This window comes from Doryrhamphus excisus, linkage group LG6 (assembly GCF_037039965.1).
Source record: "Doryrhamphus excisus strain RoL-2023G ecotype Guam linkage group LG6, RoL_Dexc_Guam_v1.1, whole genome shotgun sequence".
Taxonomy (NCBI): domain Eukaryota; kingdom Metazoa; phylum Chordata; class Actinopteri; order Syngnathiformes; family Syngnathidae; genus Doryrhamphus; species Doryrhamphus excisus.
The window spans coordinates 15,989,186-16,009,022 of NC_136362.1; the positions used below are offsets into that span (position 1 = coordinate 15,989,186).

At 41.3% G+C, this 19,837-nt stretch overlaps 1 protein-coding gene across 2 annotated transcripts in view; it reads left to right on the plus strand.

Moving 5' to 3' along the window:
• The first annotated feature begins 5,789 nt into the window (after positions 1 to 5,789).
• The window catches only part of LOC131125285 (pre-B-cell leukemia transcription factor 1), a 69,225-nt gene continuing 55,177 nt past the window's right edge, over positions 5,790 to 19,837 (plus strand). The window contains exons 1-2 of one of the 2 annotated variants that reach the window (XM_058066690.2): positions 5,790 to 6,176; positions 7,533 to 7,606. In XM_058066690.2, coding sequence (XP_057922673.1) covers positions 5,989 to 6,176; positions 7,533 to 7,606 — 262 coding nt within the window. In that variant the 5' untranslated portion in view covers positions 5,790 to 5,988. The remainder of the gene's footprint in view (positions 6,177 to 7,532; positions 7,607 to 19,837) is intronic. The other variant, XM_058066689.2, reaches the window with a different exon arrangement.

Sequence of the window (19,837 nt, forward strand, 5' to 3'; positions counted from 1 at the left end):
CAAACAACTGAATTTTTCATCAAGGTTACTTCCTGGAGAGATGCGTGGCATGGTTGCTGCATTCCCCTTCTGTGTGCTTGTGGCTCAGACCTAACTTACCTCGCTGTGACCCACACAGCTCTCAGTGAGTAGTAGTTTGACCCTACTCCGGAAAGGAGGATGTGTACTGTGCAGTCAGCAAGCAGGGTTTATTACTGAATGTGCTGGCAAAACCCACTCAAAGATCCTCTATGTGACAAGAGCACTGTGCTGTTTTTAGGACATACTGCAAAATATGTTAATCACAGATCCTCTATACTGTCTATGACAGGAGCACTCTGCTCGTTTTAGGATTATACTGCAGAATTGCTATTTTATTGCTTTTTATTTTTTTGCTACAATAGCTTTCTGATTTTTCTAAGAATGCATTTCAAAAACGTTAGTCAAAGTTCCTCTTTATGTCAAGAGTGCTCTACTGACAAAAACCCACTCTTTATTTTAAAGGGGTCCTATTATGCAAATTTTTCAACCCCTTATATTGAGTTGTGGACTCCTATAGTGCAGCTACACACAGTAACACACACACACACACAAGAAAACTTTCTAGATCTTCCAGAATCTGCACATATTCATCTGTATTTCCTTTGATTTGTGCTTCCCGCCAAAATGGTCTGTTTTAATTTATCCCACCCACGGCTTGCCTCTGGGCACGCCCACTCCCCTGTGATTAGTCACACGCCCAATGGGCTTCCTAACTAGGAACAAACCCCACTTTCTTAAATAGTTTGTATAGGAGCTGATAATAAATGAATAAGGTCTGAGGGCGCCTCTGTGACATCACAAAGGAACACCCATCTGAAACCGAGCGTTTTGAACCATCCCATACTTATTTCAGGACTCGCTTCCAAATGCGCAAACCTCATTATTTGAAACATTACGCTAATTCTGTCGACAACAGCAGCACAGATTCAATGACACTTACGATGCCCGCTTTCTTTGGGATGGCTGTGTCTTCCAGCACAAGACGTGTGCTCCAGTCCTCGGGTAGAAGATGCTGACAGCAATTGAGCGAGTATCCACAATGAGTGATGCTGAGACAGGTGACTAGCGAGGCGTCGTGTTAGTTAGTTATATTAACTGCTATAATAACAACATTATTGTAACTGGGTTAATATAGAAGTCTGTTATGTAAATGGTAAACTGTTTTTTTGTGATGTTCCTCATGACGTTAATTGTTAGCTAGCTCATATTAACTTATTTTCTCTCGCTAGAATGCACAGAAAAGGGAAAGAAATATGAGTTCATGTTTCACGTAACGATTGTGAATGATGGGCAATATTCTAAAAAAGGTGCAGTTCCCCTTTAAGGCAAAGTTAGTCATTTCCAAGTCTTGCATGCATTATAATCTAAAGTGCCTCACTATTTTATAAACAAACTCAGCAGATTCAACTAGTCTCATTTGGGAATACCGACATGGGAATACCAGCATACTTAGCATTACTCTTTTCCATCTGACAAAAACAACAGCATCTCTGGGAGAAAAACATCTGTGAATATTTTTACATCAACATTCATTTGCAATTCTAATAAAAACCTATTTCTTCTTCTTTTTTTTGAGTGGTATTATTAATGCTGCAACAACACATTTGGTTTTAATGGAGGGGGAATATTCAGTGTCAGAATTTATTCCTTTTTCATTAAAGCTACACTGGTGCTTCAGTGAATACACAAGCAATCAGAGCCACAAACAAGGTTATTTTTTTCTCTTCAAAGTTGACTTTAACCCAAAGCCTCCCTGCAATCCTGCGTGTTCTGTGCAGCACATTTGACTTCAGCGCCATTGAAGCACCATTCCCCTTGTAAGACTTAGATAAGCCTCCATCACTTTATGACCCTATTAAATAGGCAATGGAATAAAGCCCCGATGGCTTCTGGACTGCACACGTTCATTTCAGGGCTGCGCTGTGCAGTCTTGCAGCACCCGAGTGTCAGACATTATCACCGCCACTACCCTCAACCTCCCCCTGCCCCTTGTGACAATTACTGCCCTACCTCCCTATTCAGCACGTAATGAGAAAACGGACTGATCGATTTCTGTCCAGCCAGTAAAAGAACGATAGCCGGCATTTGGATATAGCACAGACACCACTAAGGAGCAGAGCCACAGTGCTGCAGCATGATGGGATTTAGAACTTGAATATGACTTTACTGGGGGGGGGGGGATGATTAAAGAATTGTAATGTCAAGTAATTAGAATTAGGGTGTAAGCTGCATATTAATATTATTGTGGTTTTGTTTCCAAAAAGGTGGGGTGGGGGGAATCTCAAATGTGAAGATATATATTCACGCTTACTTGACATTTGGTGGATGGGTGTGCTAGTTGTTTTGTGTAAGCTAACTCTGTTCTCCTAAAGCTACACACAAAAGCCAGAAAAATATTACAAAAATGATTATATTTCTGACAAATACACCACAAAGTGGAGGCATGACTAAACCTCAAAATTTGGACTGACTTGTAATTACTCAAACATTCCACTGTTTTTAGTTGTCACGACCGAATTTGGTACATACCATAAGGCGACTGACAACCACATTCCTGTAAAATTTGAGAAAGACTGAATGAACGCCATAAGGCTAAACAACAACTATTTGTCCAGAAGTCACTCCACATTATTAAACAGCAAATGTATTATTAGATATTACACAAATTTAGGTTGTCACCTGTTCAGATTGCTTAGTACAGTAAATATTGAACTATAATGTTCCCTTGTCGGGGGACAGGTCCCCAAATGACCCGCAATAAGTGAAATCTGCAACTTTTTTTTACATTATTAAATATGTTTTCAGGCTACAAAACCACTCGCCATACACTTTTCTCAGACAGGCATGACATGTCCTCCTCACATATCTTTGTTGTTTAAACACTCCCAAAAAAAAGTTAATACCTTTGATTGAATTTTAATGATCAACCTATGAGGTTGGACACAAGAAATGAAGTGACTCACATGTATTTTACTCATCTGACTGTGCCTTTTCATCCTGGTGACGTTCCACTGTACTGTAGTGTTTTTGTATCCTTGGTAAAACATATTGCTGCAGCACTCCTCTTGTTGCAGTTCTGCTCGAACCAAAGACTCATTTATTCTGGAATGACGTCCAACAGTTGCGAAAATTCTCCATTCCTTCAGCACATCCAGAAGTCCAACCTTTTGTGTAATGGTTAACTTTTTGAACATTTCGCCGACCTGGTGGGTTTTGTCTGGGAGAAATTTGGAAACATACAAAGACTGCAAGCCAGTAATGACACGGGAGGGAAAGAGATTGATTGACAATGGTCTACAGCCAATCGGGACGTACAAGACAATGGAAACGGACGGAGGAGAGAGAGAGAGAGAGAACCACTAAAAGGCTTGACCTGTTACAGCGTTCATACCCGCCCAAAAAAACCCATAAAAATTGTCTTGAAAAAGTGAAATGCGATAGGGAACACTGTACATGGGATTAGGTTTAGCATCTTTAATGTCCCAAAGTGGCCCATATATCCTTCAGTTTTTGTGTATGCAGACTTTGCTGGAAAAAGTTTGGACACCCCTGCCTTACCAACTACTGACCTGGCCTGCTTATTACAGCATCGTTTCTGCACTTGCATGTCAGCTAAGAGTGTTTGATAGCATTATGAAAATTGAGACTTTCCTTGGTCGTAAAGTGACCTTAATAAGACATGGAGCAATTAAAAACACAGCAGAGTGTCATGGAGGGCCGTTCATCATGGTTACCTTTGTGTGTGTGGCCACACTTGTAAAGCTCCCTCAACCTGCTACACTGAATTCTTTTTGATTTATCCTGCCTTTGACTGATTACACGGATGTAAATATTCAAGGGGGGGGGGTTAAAATATGGTGCAGGGTGACAGAGTGTCTTTTTCCAAAGCACCTCCGTGCTGTCCTGTTGGGTCACTGCCACTCAGCGTTATTTATTAGGCTCCATATTCACTCTCTATCCATCACGGCATGGTCACATCTCTTTATGTTTATTACAGTGTCCCACCTTCCCCGGGATGGGTGATTGACGTCTCCAGAGAGGAGCGAGGTGGGACTTGAGCGCTCCTTATCCAATGAATGCTCTCCATGTACTCTCATTAGGAGCTAGTTAACACAAGAGGTAAATGATACTACCGTTTTTGGTATTAATCCAGTTAATACGGGATTGGTTTTGCCAATACCGATACTGATAACAATACGTTTTAGTTGAAAATTTTCAAGATCATTGAATAATTTCGACCCCATGGTGCCCGCGTAGGTAGCATGTAAGCCACACAGTCAGGAAATCGGGAAGACATGGGTTTGAATCTCGATTTGGGCATCTCTGTGTGGAGTTTGCACGTTCTCCCCGTGCATGCGTGGGTTTTCTCCGGGGACTCCGATTTCCTCCCACATTCCAAAAACATGCTAAGTTAATCGGTGACTCTAAATTGGCCATCGGCGTTAATGTGAGGGTGAAGGGTTGTATGTGCCCTGTGATTGGCTGGTGACCAGTCCAATGGTGTACCCCACCTCTCACCCTAAGACACTTGGGATAGGCTCCATCATACCCACGACCCTATTAAGGACACGTCGTATAGAAAATAAATACATAGATATAAATATCAGTATCAACAATGTGACAATTTGAAGAGCACAACAAAAAATACAGATATTTCCGAAAATATACGTAGAACACAACGTAAAAATATCGATCCCATGTTTGTATTGATAAGATACTAATACTCCTTGTTATCTGTACTATCAATATTTGAATCAATCCGCCCAGCTCTACAGTTAGAGGTGCTGTGTGCATTGTCAGCAAGCATTGTGAAATCACCCATGTAACCCACACGTATGTTTGCTAATGATAGCGATTTGGCAAAGTTTAGCGACTAACTTTTGCTCACATTGAATGCATGGTCCATCATAACCACACACTGACTCCAAATTGACAGTGGCTTCTCTGAGACTGCTTTTCTTCATGTGCACTATGCACGCGTTCGTGCCATGATGTAAGGGAAGTCTGCATCAACAGTAAGTTCCACCCATTCGTCTTTTACCTCTAATTGTTTTGCATTGTTAGCTGTAATTAATCTCTACAAATTGCATTTTTTGTTCATATTTTTGGGTGTCTGGAACAGATTAACTGGGTTATTTCCTATGGGAAAATTACCTCAGTTTGTGTACGTTGTGCTTTTCATCAAAACTTTTAATTAATGTCAAATACCAAGGTACCACTGTCAGATGAAGTAAGAAGAAAAGCAAAAACTACTATTGTATCGGGTTCAAGTCTTTTGGATTTTTGCCCCCAAAGCCTGCTTGTCTCCAAGGGCGTACTCCTTGAGTTTGTAAATAATATAACAATATATAGTATATTTGAACAACACAACAAAATATTTGAAAATATCCATAAAAATCACTGACATAGTTCATCACACTAATATCGATACCGATACAATCGATATTTGTACCGATCCACCGATACAGTTAACCCACATGAAGAAACAATAACACACTTTATGCTCAAAATCCTTCCCAGGAAAAACACGTGTTGTGTGTTTTGGGATGCGCGACACTTTTAATGCCTTTAGGATCATCTAATGTTGTCTCTCAGTAGCTCTGCAGCAGTGGCCAAATCCAAAAGCAGAGATTCAGATCGGATTTCAGCTAAAGCAGCGAGAGGAAGAGAAAGAAAGAGAAAACGAAAGAGAGAGACAGAGAGAGAGACAGAGAGAGAGAAAGAGAGAGCGAGAGAGAGAGAGAGAGGGTGAGAGAGAGAGGCTTAGTCAGTCTTAGTCAGTCTCCCTCCTCCCAAATCTAGAAAAGCTCACCGAGGAGGCGCGGCGAAAGGAATCCAGAGGAATTTCTGCAAGGAATATTTCCTTTCTTTTCCACCACCATCTCCCATCTCTCTTGCATTGCCTTTTTATTCCACACACACAAAAAAGAAAAAAGTTGGAGGTGAGGCAGAAAGATAGCCGGATCGATGATGGACGAGCAGCCTCGCTTGATGCACTCTCACGGGGTAGGCATGGCCGGACACCCCGGCCTGGCGCAGCATTTGCCGGATGGCACGGCGGGGACGGACGGCGAGGGAAGGAAGCAGGACATCGGAGACATATTACAGCAAATCATGACCATCACCGACCAAAGCTTGGACGAAGCACAGGCGAGGTGAGGATGCACTCACAGCACGTGTTTTTTTTTTTTTTTTAACGTAACAACAATAATAAAACATCCCAACACACCGCATTCATGATGGACGCTTGCACTGAAGAATATGCTCCTCGGATAAAGACAATTACGCCCACTCCATATTGCTGGAACGTTTCACAATTAATCGTTTAATTAATTAAAACTCCCCCCCCCTCCAATATGCCTAATTTGATATTTTTCCAGCTCCGTTCTACTTTCACTCAAACAGGCTTATCGTCATAATGACATGTTGCAGATCATCTCCTGCATAGTTTCCAGTAATGTCATTTCAGATTTCAAACAATATAAATGCAAAACGCATTAGAGATATTGTGTTGTGTGCTGACTGTGGTGGGGGAAAAACTTGCAAAAACAGTAAATAGAAATTGGAATTGCTATTTAATGTGTTTTTGATAGCTGGACATGTTGCATATCCTCATGCTTAGGTTGTCTTGCATTGTGTCTTAACTATATAGAATACTTTATACTAGTCTTTTTAACCAAGGTTTTTGTTTTTTAAGGTTTTGTTACAAATCAGTCCCCCTTGACGATAAATTGACATGTTGCACATCACTTGTATTAAAAAAATATATGCCACCGAGGAGTGTTGTAGTGATGCATTTTGTATTTACCGTATACGGCAAAACACCCAATAATTTGATTACGCGGATGTAAATATACTGTAGTTCTTTTTATTTTCAAAAATTGAAGATGTTGCACATCCTTGCATACTTTCCGGCCAGTATTGGTACTTAAAAAAATGTATTTTAAGTAGTGTTGTGTTACATAGTGTATTTAGTGTATGGTAACTATGGATATAAATATATTGTTATGCTTCATTGTTTTCCACATTTAGCATTGCTGTATGTGTTGCACATCATCCTGGATAGTTCCCAGGCGTGGTACATGCAAAAATGTACACGCAAAGTGCATGTCTGAGGCATTGTGCAACTGTCTGTGTACTAGGAAATACGTCACTATGGATTAAATAGAAAAATAGCACATAGTTGCTCTTTAATGTTTACCACATTGATGATGTTGCACATGCTCCTGCATAGTTTCCAGTAGTGGTTTGAGTCATATTTATTTGAAATTTGAAGTGGTGTGCATTTACTGTATGATGTATATGGATTAAATGTAATAAATATTACATTGTCGTCCTTTAATGTGTTCCAGTTTTAGGCGTTATGTGCTATTTTTTTTCTTCTTTAATGTTATGATCTAGTCTTGTCTTAATATTTCATGGAGATAAGGGGCTTGTATTTTATTCCAAAGTAATATTTACTTTACTTTACTATGTGTGCGTATTAATCAGAAAAGTGTCTCTCTTTTTAGGAAACATGCATTGAACTGCCACAGAATGAAACCTGCTCTCTTCAATGTCTTGTGTGAAATAAAGGAGAAGACAGGTCAGTTTTGTTTGCTTTCTATCTATCTATATATCTATCTATCTGTCTATCTATCCATCTGTCTGTCTAGCCTGATCAGATGTGTCAGTTGATCTGTTGATCATGTTGTATCTATCATATTGCATAATGATAAGTCACGCAACCTGTAGAATGAAGTGCATTGTGTCTGTACGTGCTGTGTCTTGGCGTCCCCTGACAAACATCACACGCCATGCATGTGAGTCGTAGTGCGTCTCCAGCGGAGTGGCACACAATACACAGGAGTGTTTTCATGGCGACCGCTTGCCTCTTTCTGGGCTGGGCTTTCTCACCCTCTGTCAGCTCCCCTCGGCCGAGTTTGACTGTGTTTGCTAAGTGAGCTGTTTTACATGCAGAGGCTAGTCGGGGAGAGGAGGGTGGGGTGGGGGGACTGGGGGATTTTCTGTTTATGTTTGCAACAAGGGTCAAAGTCATGAAAAGGAATGTGTGAATTATTACTCACTTAGCAGCAAATTAAACCGGAGCGACTCACATGATGAAAGCCTGTGATTAATCTCGGGAGGGATATGGCCGAGCAGCGGCTCGTTTGAGAAATGGCTTTCCGAGGCTGGAAAATAAAACAAAGTCTGCAGTTTGACCTCGTCTTTGAGCTCGCGCCGCGAAAAAGCTGTCAGAGGTTTTTAAGACACCCTCGTCTTTGTGCGCGCCTTCTGTTGTTGAGTTCGCCGCCGCGCAGACAGCTGAAAATAAACACTTAATTCAACATGGACGTTTTATTCCTATGAGTCAGAGTTTGGCAGCAAGGGGAGAAGGGAACCAAAAGACACTGGAGGATTTTCTTCAGATTTATAAAGGTTAAAGAGTGCTCTCTCTCTCTCTCTCTTGCAAGGAGGAATCCATAGTAGGTTGGGGCCCTCTTTCTAATTTGAAAGGCTCGGAAAAGTGAGACAGTAATGCCTGGCTCTTTGTAAACTGTCTGGCGTCTCCCTGGGTTCAACTGGAGTTCGCTTTCCAAAAAGAAGAACAAAGTGACTTGGACCTTTTCCTGGCTGCTCCCTGTGCCTCCCCTTCTCTTCCCTTCTCTTCCCTTCCCTTCCCTTCCCTTCCCACCACTCTGGGCAACAAAGGAGAGGTTCCCCATTTTCTGCACATTACACCACCAAGTATGGAAATGAACCACTTGGCTGTTTTTTTTTTCCTCCAAAGTTACAAAATTCTTTCGTAGGACTTAATGGTGACCCTCCTCTTCAAAATCCGATCCAGCATGGCATTTGCAGCCAAATGTGCTGAGTGCAGTATATGGCAGTAGCTTGTAATTTGTCAGGTCTGTATCCTTTTTATGTTGGCATCCGCCATGCTGTTTCTCTATGGGAGGAACTCTATTGACAGAACTGTCCAGCAAAATTGGCATTATCTTTATATGGAATGTGTTTTATATCATATAGACGATTTAGTCAGGATGGGGAGTTTCCAAAACTAAAATTTCAGATTGGGGCAACAAAGTTTTGTCTCATTTCCATGTTTGATGTCATACGAATTAAGAACTGCAATTACCACATTTAATTTCAAGGGAAAGTACAGGAAATTATTGTCTGCTGATCGTCCTGTTAAAAGTATGAAGATAAACAGCCAATGAAAAAATATTGTATAATGTCATGTTTAAAACATTTGATACGTATATCAGGACATCACAATATGCCCATCATGTATGCCCATCATCCAGTCTACTCTTCCTCATTTTTTAGTTCCATGTTTGTTTGTGGGGCTGCACAGTGTACGAGTGGTTAGCATGTTGGCCACATAATCAGGAGATCGGGAAGATCTGTGTTCGAATCTCTGCTTGGGTATCGCTGTGTGGAGTTTGCGTGTTCTCCCGGTGCATGCGTGGGTTTTCTCCGGATACTCCGGCTTCCTCCCACATTCCAAAAACATGTTCCGTTAATAGGTGACTCCAAATTGTCCATAGGTATGAATGTGAGTATGAGAATGTGTCTCTATGTGCCCTGCAACCAGTCCAAGGTGTACCTCGCCTCTTGCCTGGAGTCGGTTGGGACGGGCTGCAGCATACCCGCGATCCTAATGAGGATAAGCGGCATAGAAAATCTAATTTGGGGAATTTATTTACACCAAGCTACCCTCAGTAATCACATTACTGCCATATGATAATTATATGGGTAGTCTTATGGGATGATGTTTGTAGGTTCATTAGTTAGCAGGATTCAAAAATATTTTGACAGAGGGGGGGGCACATGGGCAAAGGAAGACGTTTTGATGCTGCTCTTGTTAAACGTGCTGATGCAGGAGTTTTTCTACTTTCTAGCTCCAGTCAAAAATAATTCATGTAGCTTTAAAAAGATGCAACACAAACAAATGATTTGATTTGACTGTATGATAGATAACCTTAGCGTAAATATCACAGTTTCATGGGTCGGTATTTTAATATAAGCTGAAAAATGCATTGTTTTGAAATGTGAATTTGAAAAGAAGAAAAAAAAAACATTTGTTGAACATAAAATTAACCAGGATGGAAGTGGAACATCTGTACTTAAAATCCATCCCATCCATTTTCTATGCCGCTTATCCTCACTAGGCTGTACTCGGAATACATTTAAGAATAACTGAATTAAACAATAATCAATAGGGATGGCCCAATCCACATTTTTAGGCTTTTGATCTGATCCGATTTTGGGGGACTCGCCTCCTTCAGCCTTCATACAGCCTGCAAAACTGGGAGGGGTCGCGATACTGCACACGACCTGACCTCAACGTTCTCTCATACAGTAGGAATGGCATGATGGAACATTTTAGTTTTTTTCAAACCCATGACTTTTATCATACGCCGGTGTACCTTGAAACCGGTCACCAGCCCATGGCTAGTGGCGGGGTAACCATGACTGCGGTTTAAGCCCTATAATATTCCTCACACACTTATTAAATATATTTACAATTTATAATGATATAGGTACTCACCACTATCTAATGATAATGAAAGTCAATAGAACAGATGGAATCTGAGCCATGGTCCAGCCTTTAGCCTGGTCATCAGGCGAGAACTACATCCGCACTTCCTGTCTACTGTGGCTTCTGGTGGTATGTGACTTCACTGCACCACAGTTCCAAGCTGTGACTACATAATCCACTCCACTTGCTTGTTGTAATTCCACTAATGACTTACGATCATGTATTAACTTGTGTTAACCTCGCTGCACGTTTTGAGGCCAGATTGTATGAAATCTTGTAGAGGCTCATGGTTCTGTTGTACAATATGATGTACATTTCATGCTTAATATGTTTGTAAATTCTCATCCACTACCAATTACGAATCCGCAAATCACAAATATGTGGGGGTCCACAATATATCCTTTTTATAAAATCGTTGCCTGTCGTGTTGCACATTTCCAAATGCGTCTTCTTTCAGACTGTGTGAGTGTTGACAGCAGCAATATGAGACATTGCATCGTTGAGGTGTCCACTGGCGAGCAGCTGACAAACAAGGCGGGAGCACATGCCTATGGTGGGGCAAAGCAGGCCTTAACTGATGACCCCGCCCCTCCCCATCCGGTGTATGTTTGTGCCAGGGTCGGGGCTGGTGTCATGTCGGGAGTATTTAGCAAGCTGTAACAAGCTCTGCTTCATGCAAAAAAAAAAGGGAGGAAAACAGCCACGTGAGCCTTGTGTCACCACTTGAAGGCTACCCCCCGCCCCCCCCGCAACCTCCTCTCTTTTTCAAAAGATCATCATTGTTTTAACAGTTTCTGAGAGCACTGAAGTCTTTGCTTTCCTGTTCTTGCCTCACATCCTGTGAAGCGGCTTGCTGGTGTAGATCCAAGCAGGGGAAGCTGCCACGTACAGGTTAAAGGAAGACAAGCTAGACACCAAGTTGGTGTTTCTGGGTGTCAGATTTCAAACCGACTGTCTCCCTCTCGCTTTGTTTCTTTGTCTTTCTATCGAAGGACTGTTTCATCGGGCCGCTTTGGTGTCAGCAGCCTCACATTACCCCCATGCAGGTCAGAAGGGGAGCTCCTGCACGACTAATGTGATCAGACGGATAATGCATTACGCTGCTTGAACCTATCAAATCCGGGAGACCTGCTGAATCAGTCCATCTCGCTAACTGCGCCCCCTCGCCGCTAATTAGACACGAACACGCCTTTCAGTTGATATGGTCACTTTCACGCTTGGTGCTGGACGAAGCAGTTTTTAAAATTTGGGTGCAAAGCAAAGGCAAGCAAAATGTGCTGAGTTGTGCCCTCAGTGTAGTTTGATGATGTCCTTCTCCATTAAAATGCAGCAGAAATTGCCCTGGTGATGTCGTCCAATAGGCTTATTGGGTGTTGTTGTGATGACCTAGACACAATAACAAGAATGAGAAAGGCAAGATTTATGGGTACAGATTAATTGAGAATCAAGACCATAGCTGATTCCCAGCTGTAGTTGGCATAGAGCCATGACTACACTGTGGTGACTGAGAAGTACACAGAAAACCCATTTAAAAACTATATTTGGAGAAATAAAATGTATAACCTGTATCTCAGTTGGTCAAAACAAGTATTTTTCATATTGAATTTTGTCTTTTAAACCACTGTTATCATTTAGTAACGCCACCTCTGCATATCCATTTTCCCTTTTTACGCAGTGTAAATTACTGTTTGTGGGTTGATTAGTTTGTATAAGTAGAGTTAGACAGAAATACATTTCAAGGGTTTGTAGAGGTGTGGAACGTGAGTAAAGGAAAAAGCTACTACATCTTGATGCAGATTTGGTTTTGGAAAAATGTTTCCACTTTTAGCTGGAATTTTTCAATCAGTTGTGCCTTTTCTGGAAACAGCTTTCTTCAGATGTCTCATTGTTTAGAATGGTTATATATCAGGGGTCTCAAACACGCTGCCCGCGGGCCAAATGTGGCCCGCAGGACACTAGTTTGAGGCCCCCGCCTTGATATGAAAGTTCAATGTTAGTGCGGCCCGCGCAAGTTTGATATGGATGCTGTATGGTATCATGTACCCAGAAAAAATTATTACGTTCGATTAATGTTCATGTTAAAGGTTAAATAACTGTTAATAGTTATCCTCCCTATCCGTGTGGAAGTGGTAAGTTTTTGGCTATTTAAGTTTAAAGGAAATAACTTGGAGGCTACCGTTTAGGTCGCTAGCTCTCTAGTTTGCGAGTTAGCATGTGTCTCAAGACCCTGCAGTTGCGCAATATGTTGTAAATAAAAAAGTATAAATGTGACTATAGTCGTGTTTTGTCATGTCTACAGGGCTCTAATAATGCTTTGTTAATTTTAATATGAAAAAAATTATTTGTCTACCCACCAACTATATGTGGTTTCTCAGGTTTTTATTATTTGCCATTTCATTATTATTATTATATTTATTTTTTACTGATTGATTGATTTTCTTTATTCTTGATTTGTTTATTTATTTTTCATCTTATTTTGTGCCGAAAAATAAAAATTAAGATATTTGAGAACAGTGGAATGTTTTATCAGAGCTTTTATTGTAGAAAATCGGAACCAAAGCACTGAAAAAGTTTGTATATTTTTCTGTTTTTAATAAATGCGTTTTTTTTTTTTTGGAAAACCTGATGCGGCCCAGCCTTGCCCAGACCCTAGCTCCAGTGGCCCCCAGGTAAATTGAGTTTGAGACCCATGTTATATATGGTTATATATCTACCTGTTGCTTTGGCATGCACATAACACCCTGCCAATGCATTCCATTGGACTGAAATGTTCTTAAAACACTGATAATTTGGAAGAATGGAGAAAAACGTTCATCTGCTCCCAAAAAAAACACCATCATTTGTAACGGTGATGGAGTTACTAGGTTACTAGTTGAGGCGGGGGACCGAGCGGTCACTATGGGTGCCTCCGCTACTGTTTTTCAGTATTTAATTGACACGGCTGTCCATGATGAGTTCAGAGGTTAGTGTTGCCTCTCTTTGTTACCCTCTGCTCATCTCCACTGACAGATGGAGGCATTAGTCTCCAATGTGGCGCTTTCCTGAAACTAATGGCTATGTCCTTGGTGTCCCCGTGCGATCTGCTGTATATCTGTCCCCGGCTTGGAAGTGCAGAAGCAGCAGTTTATTCCCTCCCCCCCCCATCTCCTTCCCAACTCCTCATCCGTCCATGTTTTAGTTTCCACGGAAATAAGGCCGAACAGGACCCTGTCTGTTCTCTCATAAATAACTTCATATAAATAACTTCAAACGTGGCAGTGAAGTTTTCCTGAGAAAATGCTGCTGTGCTTTGATTTGCGAGTTTATAGGGAGCGTTCACCAGAAATATGAATCTAAGTGAATAAGAATAAACCTGTGACGGTCCCAAGCGGGGACGCGCTGACTGTCAGTTTGCTTTTCAAGTGACTTATATCATATGGGTTCCCGTTTACCCTTTCTTGTTTATGTTCTTGTACATGCAGCACCGCTTAGCACACGTGTCTTTTCTCCCCTCTGACATGTATCCACTCTCAATTAGGCCGGCTAATATATTATGCAAATGTTGACTGGCTTAATTGAGACATGTTAATCATGTTTTAAGAGGCTAATTATGGCCATGTATATGTGAGGTGGGAGTAGTAATTAGCCATGATAACAGATCTGGCTGAGGGATGGTCATCTTCTGGCTGTCAACATATGGCAAGGTGTTTGTTTGTCGCTCTGTTTTTTTTGTTTTTGTTTGAGGATGTAATTTTTTTCAGTGCATCACTTCTCCATCTATCGTTTCCTGTACTTCTTCTCTCCGTTGTTATCTGATGCAGCAGTCCTGGCCGCTCTGCATGCTGGTGCTGTGTTCTTCGTTGCAGTCGTCTGACAGAGATCATATTCTGATCCATTACGCTAAGAATGCCTCTCCACTTATCGAATATAAAATTGCTTTAGAGAGGAAATTTGCTGGATGGCGGAGTGGAGTTTCTCTATTTTTATCAGATGCTTGTCTCTGGAGCTGCTTTTAGTGTCTTCCAGAAAGCATGGCTGACATTACTGTATTTGCAGTCGTTTTTTTTGTTATTGGCGTCGTTTGGATTTGATTGGATTTTCAAGGGCTCCTGTGGAATTTGCACATAGCATTGGACCGTTGGGCCATCAAACGTTGAGACACTTATCACTGATGTGCTCCTCGGAATTATACTGTTTAGTCAAATTAGCCCTTTTTTGCGAATTTGAAAGAGAATACTGCATGTATAACTCCAGTCTTGTAGGAGGCTCCAATGCATGTTACAAAGTGGTCGCTAAACCAGATAAATGGTAACTAAAAATACACCTCAATATGCTACATGAATATGAATTGTTGTTTGTCTATATTTGCCCTGTGATTGGCTGGCGACCAGTCCAGGGTGGGGACAGCTGGGATAGGCTCCAGCATGAGGATAAGCAGTACATTTTTTTTTTCCTTGTAATTGTGGTAATTGTTTTAATTCTGTAAAGCACTTTGTGTTGCATGTCTTTGCAGGAAAAGTGCTATACAAATAAAGTTGATTTGATTTAAGTTGATTTGAAAATGAATGAATGAAAATGAATGAATGAATGAATGAATTTTGTGACCGAGACCATACAATATTATATTGTGTTGAAATGCACTGCACGTGGTTGCACAACTCTTATTATATGTCCATTATGTGGCGTGCAGCCTGATATGATAGCAAGACTTTGGGGGTATACGGCAAAAGTGACTCCACAGGGCCACGCTTTTTGCTCAAGATGTAACTCAAAAAAACCTAACATCCACAGTCTGTCGACGGTGGTTATCAGCTAACTTTGCAAAGTCCGGTTTTGGGTTTCATGCTACGTGCACGTTCAAAAAATTAGTACGTAATTATTATGTAATTATGTTAATGTTATGGGGATTTCCCAAAAGTGTAGTGGTTAGCACGCAGGCCACACAGCTAGGATGTAGCAATGTAATAAGTTTTCCAAAACTTGCTGACAGTTCAAGCAAAAGCATAAACTTCTTGCTGTAGGTAACGATCCAAGTACAATTATTCAAACAATATTCAGTGATTCATTCTGTGACCTGTTTACATCCAGATAGCTGTGTTCATGTTACAGTAGACAGCAACCAGTGTGACTCCTGTCAGCATACCTCTCATGGTATAATTTTACCACAGTACTGCACATACACACCAGGTCTGTCAATGCTGTAAATCACAACATGTCCAACGATTTGCTTCCATTTCCCCTCTCCCATGATGCCTTGCAGGTACCTCATTTACTGTATGGCTTTATAGATATAAGGCGTTTTTAAATGACTTGACTTATAACGGCATATTAAAACGACACTTCATAGCATGCAGGTATACCTAATGTTGTGTCATACATTTTTATTCAATTGTTTTTGATGGAGGTGATTGCCCTGCCATTTATTAACCTTTAATTCAAGGTGTGGGGTCTCATTCCTCTGGCACCCTGCCACAGAGATGTAAGTGGCGTGTGGACAACATGCTGGGTTTGTGCAAAGCACCCCCCCACCCCCTCAAAACATACACACACACACATACACACATACACAACAACACTACTTCTCTGGCTTTAGATGAGGAGTCAAACATAAGATGGCAAGCACTCTTCTCCTGGCTGGTTTAGTAAAAATGACATAAATTAATACATGCTGCTTAAACAGGACTAAGATTAATGGTTGCCTTCCGCATGGGCTCACATCCACTGTCAGTCGCCGCTTGCCGCCCAGATGGAATCAACACCAATCAATGAGGCTGCGCCACTCTGCCTCCATATCCACCTCACACACACACACATTTAAACACAGTGTATATACATTGCACATGCCATCAGACACTTGCACATGAAGACAAATATACTGCATGTCTCTCCCGTATCCATATCCCATATTACTTCCCATGCAAACGCTCGCTCAGGTGCCACAAAGTGAGATGGGGGGGGGGGGTGCTGGGTAGGAAAGCAGTGGGGGCTGATGGCTCCGTCGTGATTGGATGTTTCAATTACTGCTAGTAATGCCACAGTGTAGTGAGTCACGCAGTGCAGATAGCGCCATTTATTTTAATCAGGGGAAGGGAGAGATGGGTGTGGATGTGTTTCCATCGTTTCAGAGTACTTGCACATTTAGATGCAGGGGGAGTGTGCTCCCTCACTTGCTCGCTCGCTCGCTCTCTCTTTTCCACACACACACATTTACACACACACACACACACACACACATTCAGGTGGATTGAGAGTAGAGAGGTTGCCGTGGGTAACGCATAGCGACAAGCTACTCTCTCTGCGAGCTATTCTAATTTATGTTAATAAACCTTTCCGTTGCCGTGAGAGACAAAGGAGGCCACAGATGAGACCGGGTAACCTCGGTGCCGTTGCTCAAAGAATGAGAGAGAAAAAAAAGGAGGGAAGAATTGGTGAACTGTAGAGAAAGACACAAATACTTTAGCACAGAGGGATGTTAAATTTAGACACACTTGTTTTGTGGCTGCAAAATCAAACAGCCTCATGCTGGCAATCTGCAGCATGGCACCTGCTGTTTCCGCCTGTAAGGGAGGCTGGCGCTCTCTTGGGATTGGAACCTGCGTTTTTGGATGGCTTCCCACAGAGGCAGGTGTGACACCACAGGTAGCATTTAGCACCGCGGGGGCAGGAGCATGAGGTGCAGAGGTCAGAGCTCAGGCCACAAAGGTCATTTCAGGCAGGCATGGAAGGGGCTTTAAGGGTGCATTCACACTTGTTATGTTTGCTTCGGTTCTAAGGAACACTGGTGCATATGCTCTGCTTGTACAGTTTGTTTTTGTCAGGTCAACTCTTGTATGCTCCATATAAGTGAACCCAGACCACTTGAAAGATGGATCTCGGTCCATTTAGAAGCTCAAATGCGAACACTGCATGGAATGTTAGAATGACAGCAAATGCATACAGAAATTACAGTGATATACTAAGGGATAATACCTTTGAAGGACTGTTTCTCTGCTTTTTGTGAAATCTAAGATGGTAAATATCACAGAATATAAAAATAACCAATGTATTCAACCCACTCAACGGCATTTTAGTGGGGAATATTTGAATAATGCCATGTAATATGTCACAAAAGCCCAATCAAGCTAAATCTAGTCTCTACTTTTATGCATATGCTCTTTACAGCGCAGCTTTTGGTCCCATACCAGTGTGAAACGCTTTATTTATATTATAAGGAAACTCAAGTGTAAGCCTAAGTCATTTTATGAACACTAACACTTAAGGCATACATGATAAGGTTTGACGGGCTTTGAACAAAGAAATTGTGACTAAGGATAGTTTTCACTGATCAATTCACTTACTGTTCCTTCAAAAAGTCCAATTTGGGAACTTTCTTTGTATTAGTGTTTCTTAGGGATTGTCAGTCTTCATAATGTTTTGTTTGCCGTTCAGAAATAAAAGGACAAGATGTTTATTTTGTTGACAATTGCAGTTGTTCTTTGAGGGTAGGTTTGCTTGCAGCTGTTTCTGCTCCAGTTAATTTACAGTGGAACCTTCCGACCCAAATCTCTGATATGTTTGGTTTTACAACCATTTGGACAATCCATTTTTTTCATAGAAAATAATGGAAATAGTCTCTACCAGAGTTGAACTGTACTACTGTATCATTAATACATCGAGCAATATATATAGGTATACATTTTGCAATAATTGCCACACATGTGTTAGAGTTAGAGTTCAAATACCTCTTTACCTCATAGCAACTAACAATATGAGCAAGCCAGTTAATGGCTAGTGCTTATGACTAAATTTAGCTGAATGAACGTATTATTGACATGTGCAACAATTTTGTACGTCAGAATAAGTGGCCTTTCATGTTGTATGGTAATAATCACGTTTTGTCTTTGGTATCACTGTTAAGCTTCTGCGGAAACCTCACCAAAAAGAAAAAGAACAAGGAAATCACATGCATGGAGTTAATCTTTTAGATGCTTACCAGATGATTTTTTTTACTTTGGTGGCTTATTTGGTCCAACTTCCAACTATCAAAGACTGTGGTGTCTTTCACGTTTTCTGGGTTTAAATCATCCTGAATCGTATTCACTTTTTGTCTTTTTCATGTCATCATTTTACATAACAGAATATCTCTAGCTTGCCTGTCATACTGCAGATGCCTCATTACTTGATTTGTTTGCAGCACTTTGCTACAAAAACGTTCAACATCTCCTTTTGGAAACAATCTCTCAATAATAATAATGTGTTTCTCTCAGTACATAATTCCTAATAATGCATTGATGCTCTTCTCACTCTCAAAAAAAAGAGTGACTTTGTCCTCCTGTGTTCTCCGTCTTGCCCTGAGCTGTGTTAGTTCTGGACAGTTAACTTCTTCTGAAAAGATCTTAATTGCACTCATTTTCTTACTTGGGAATCATCAGCAGCTCATAGACATTCAAGCAGACTCCCCCATTAGCACACAAAGAGCAAACCCTCCAGGGATGCAGACTTTTGAGAGGTAGTTTACAATACACCATATCATGTAATTACAAAGAAATTACAATAATTCTTAGTAAAAGTCTGAAACATGAGCGAAGAAAACCGATGTTGTTTTTAAACTGTGTGCATTTTTGTGGTGCGGATCTTTGTCATGCGGTATACATATTTTATGCATGTTAGCAAATCTTCCTGCTCAGTCAACCATCCTAAAAGTGAAGCAGAAAGCCTCCTTCTCAAAGCAACATGAAGTTGTTGTTTTTTTTCCCTTTCACTTACGGTTGTTGTTACTTTTTATGGAGTATGATGACTATACACCCAAAATAAAAGGGCATGTCTTGAAGGACACGTTGGGGGTGGCGGCATTACATCCTGGTGTATGTGCTGGCTGGGTGCAAAGATTGTAAAAAAAACCACACACCTGGCCCACATGGATATTTTTAAACCTGCAGGCAGCATGTAAAATTAAAAAATTGGGATGAAAATGATTTTTTGCATGCACACACAGGCTGCAAGGGCAAGCCAGAGGAGGTGTGTGTGTGACCATTTTAAAATAATGGTTATACCGACCGCTGTGGACACACAGCGACTGCTCATATTGTGTATCTTACCCAGCCATGGCGGATGGCTCTTCCAGCTGTATACTCTGGTTCTCCCGGTCATGATAGCCACAAATGCTGTAGGAAGGCAGTATAGCTTGCCATATTGCAGTCAAAGTGAGTGGACTACTCAAGCCTCTATCTGGAGTATGCATGTTCTCCCTGTGCGTGGGTTTTCTCCAGGTACTCCGGTTTCCTCCCACATTCCAAAAACATGCTAGGTTAATTGGCGACTCCAAATTGTCCA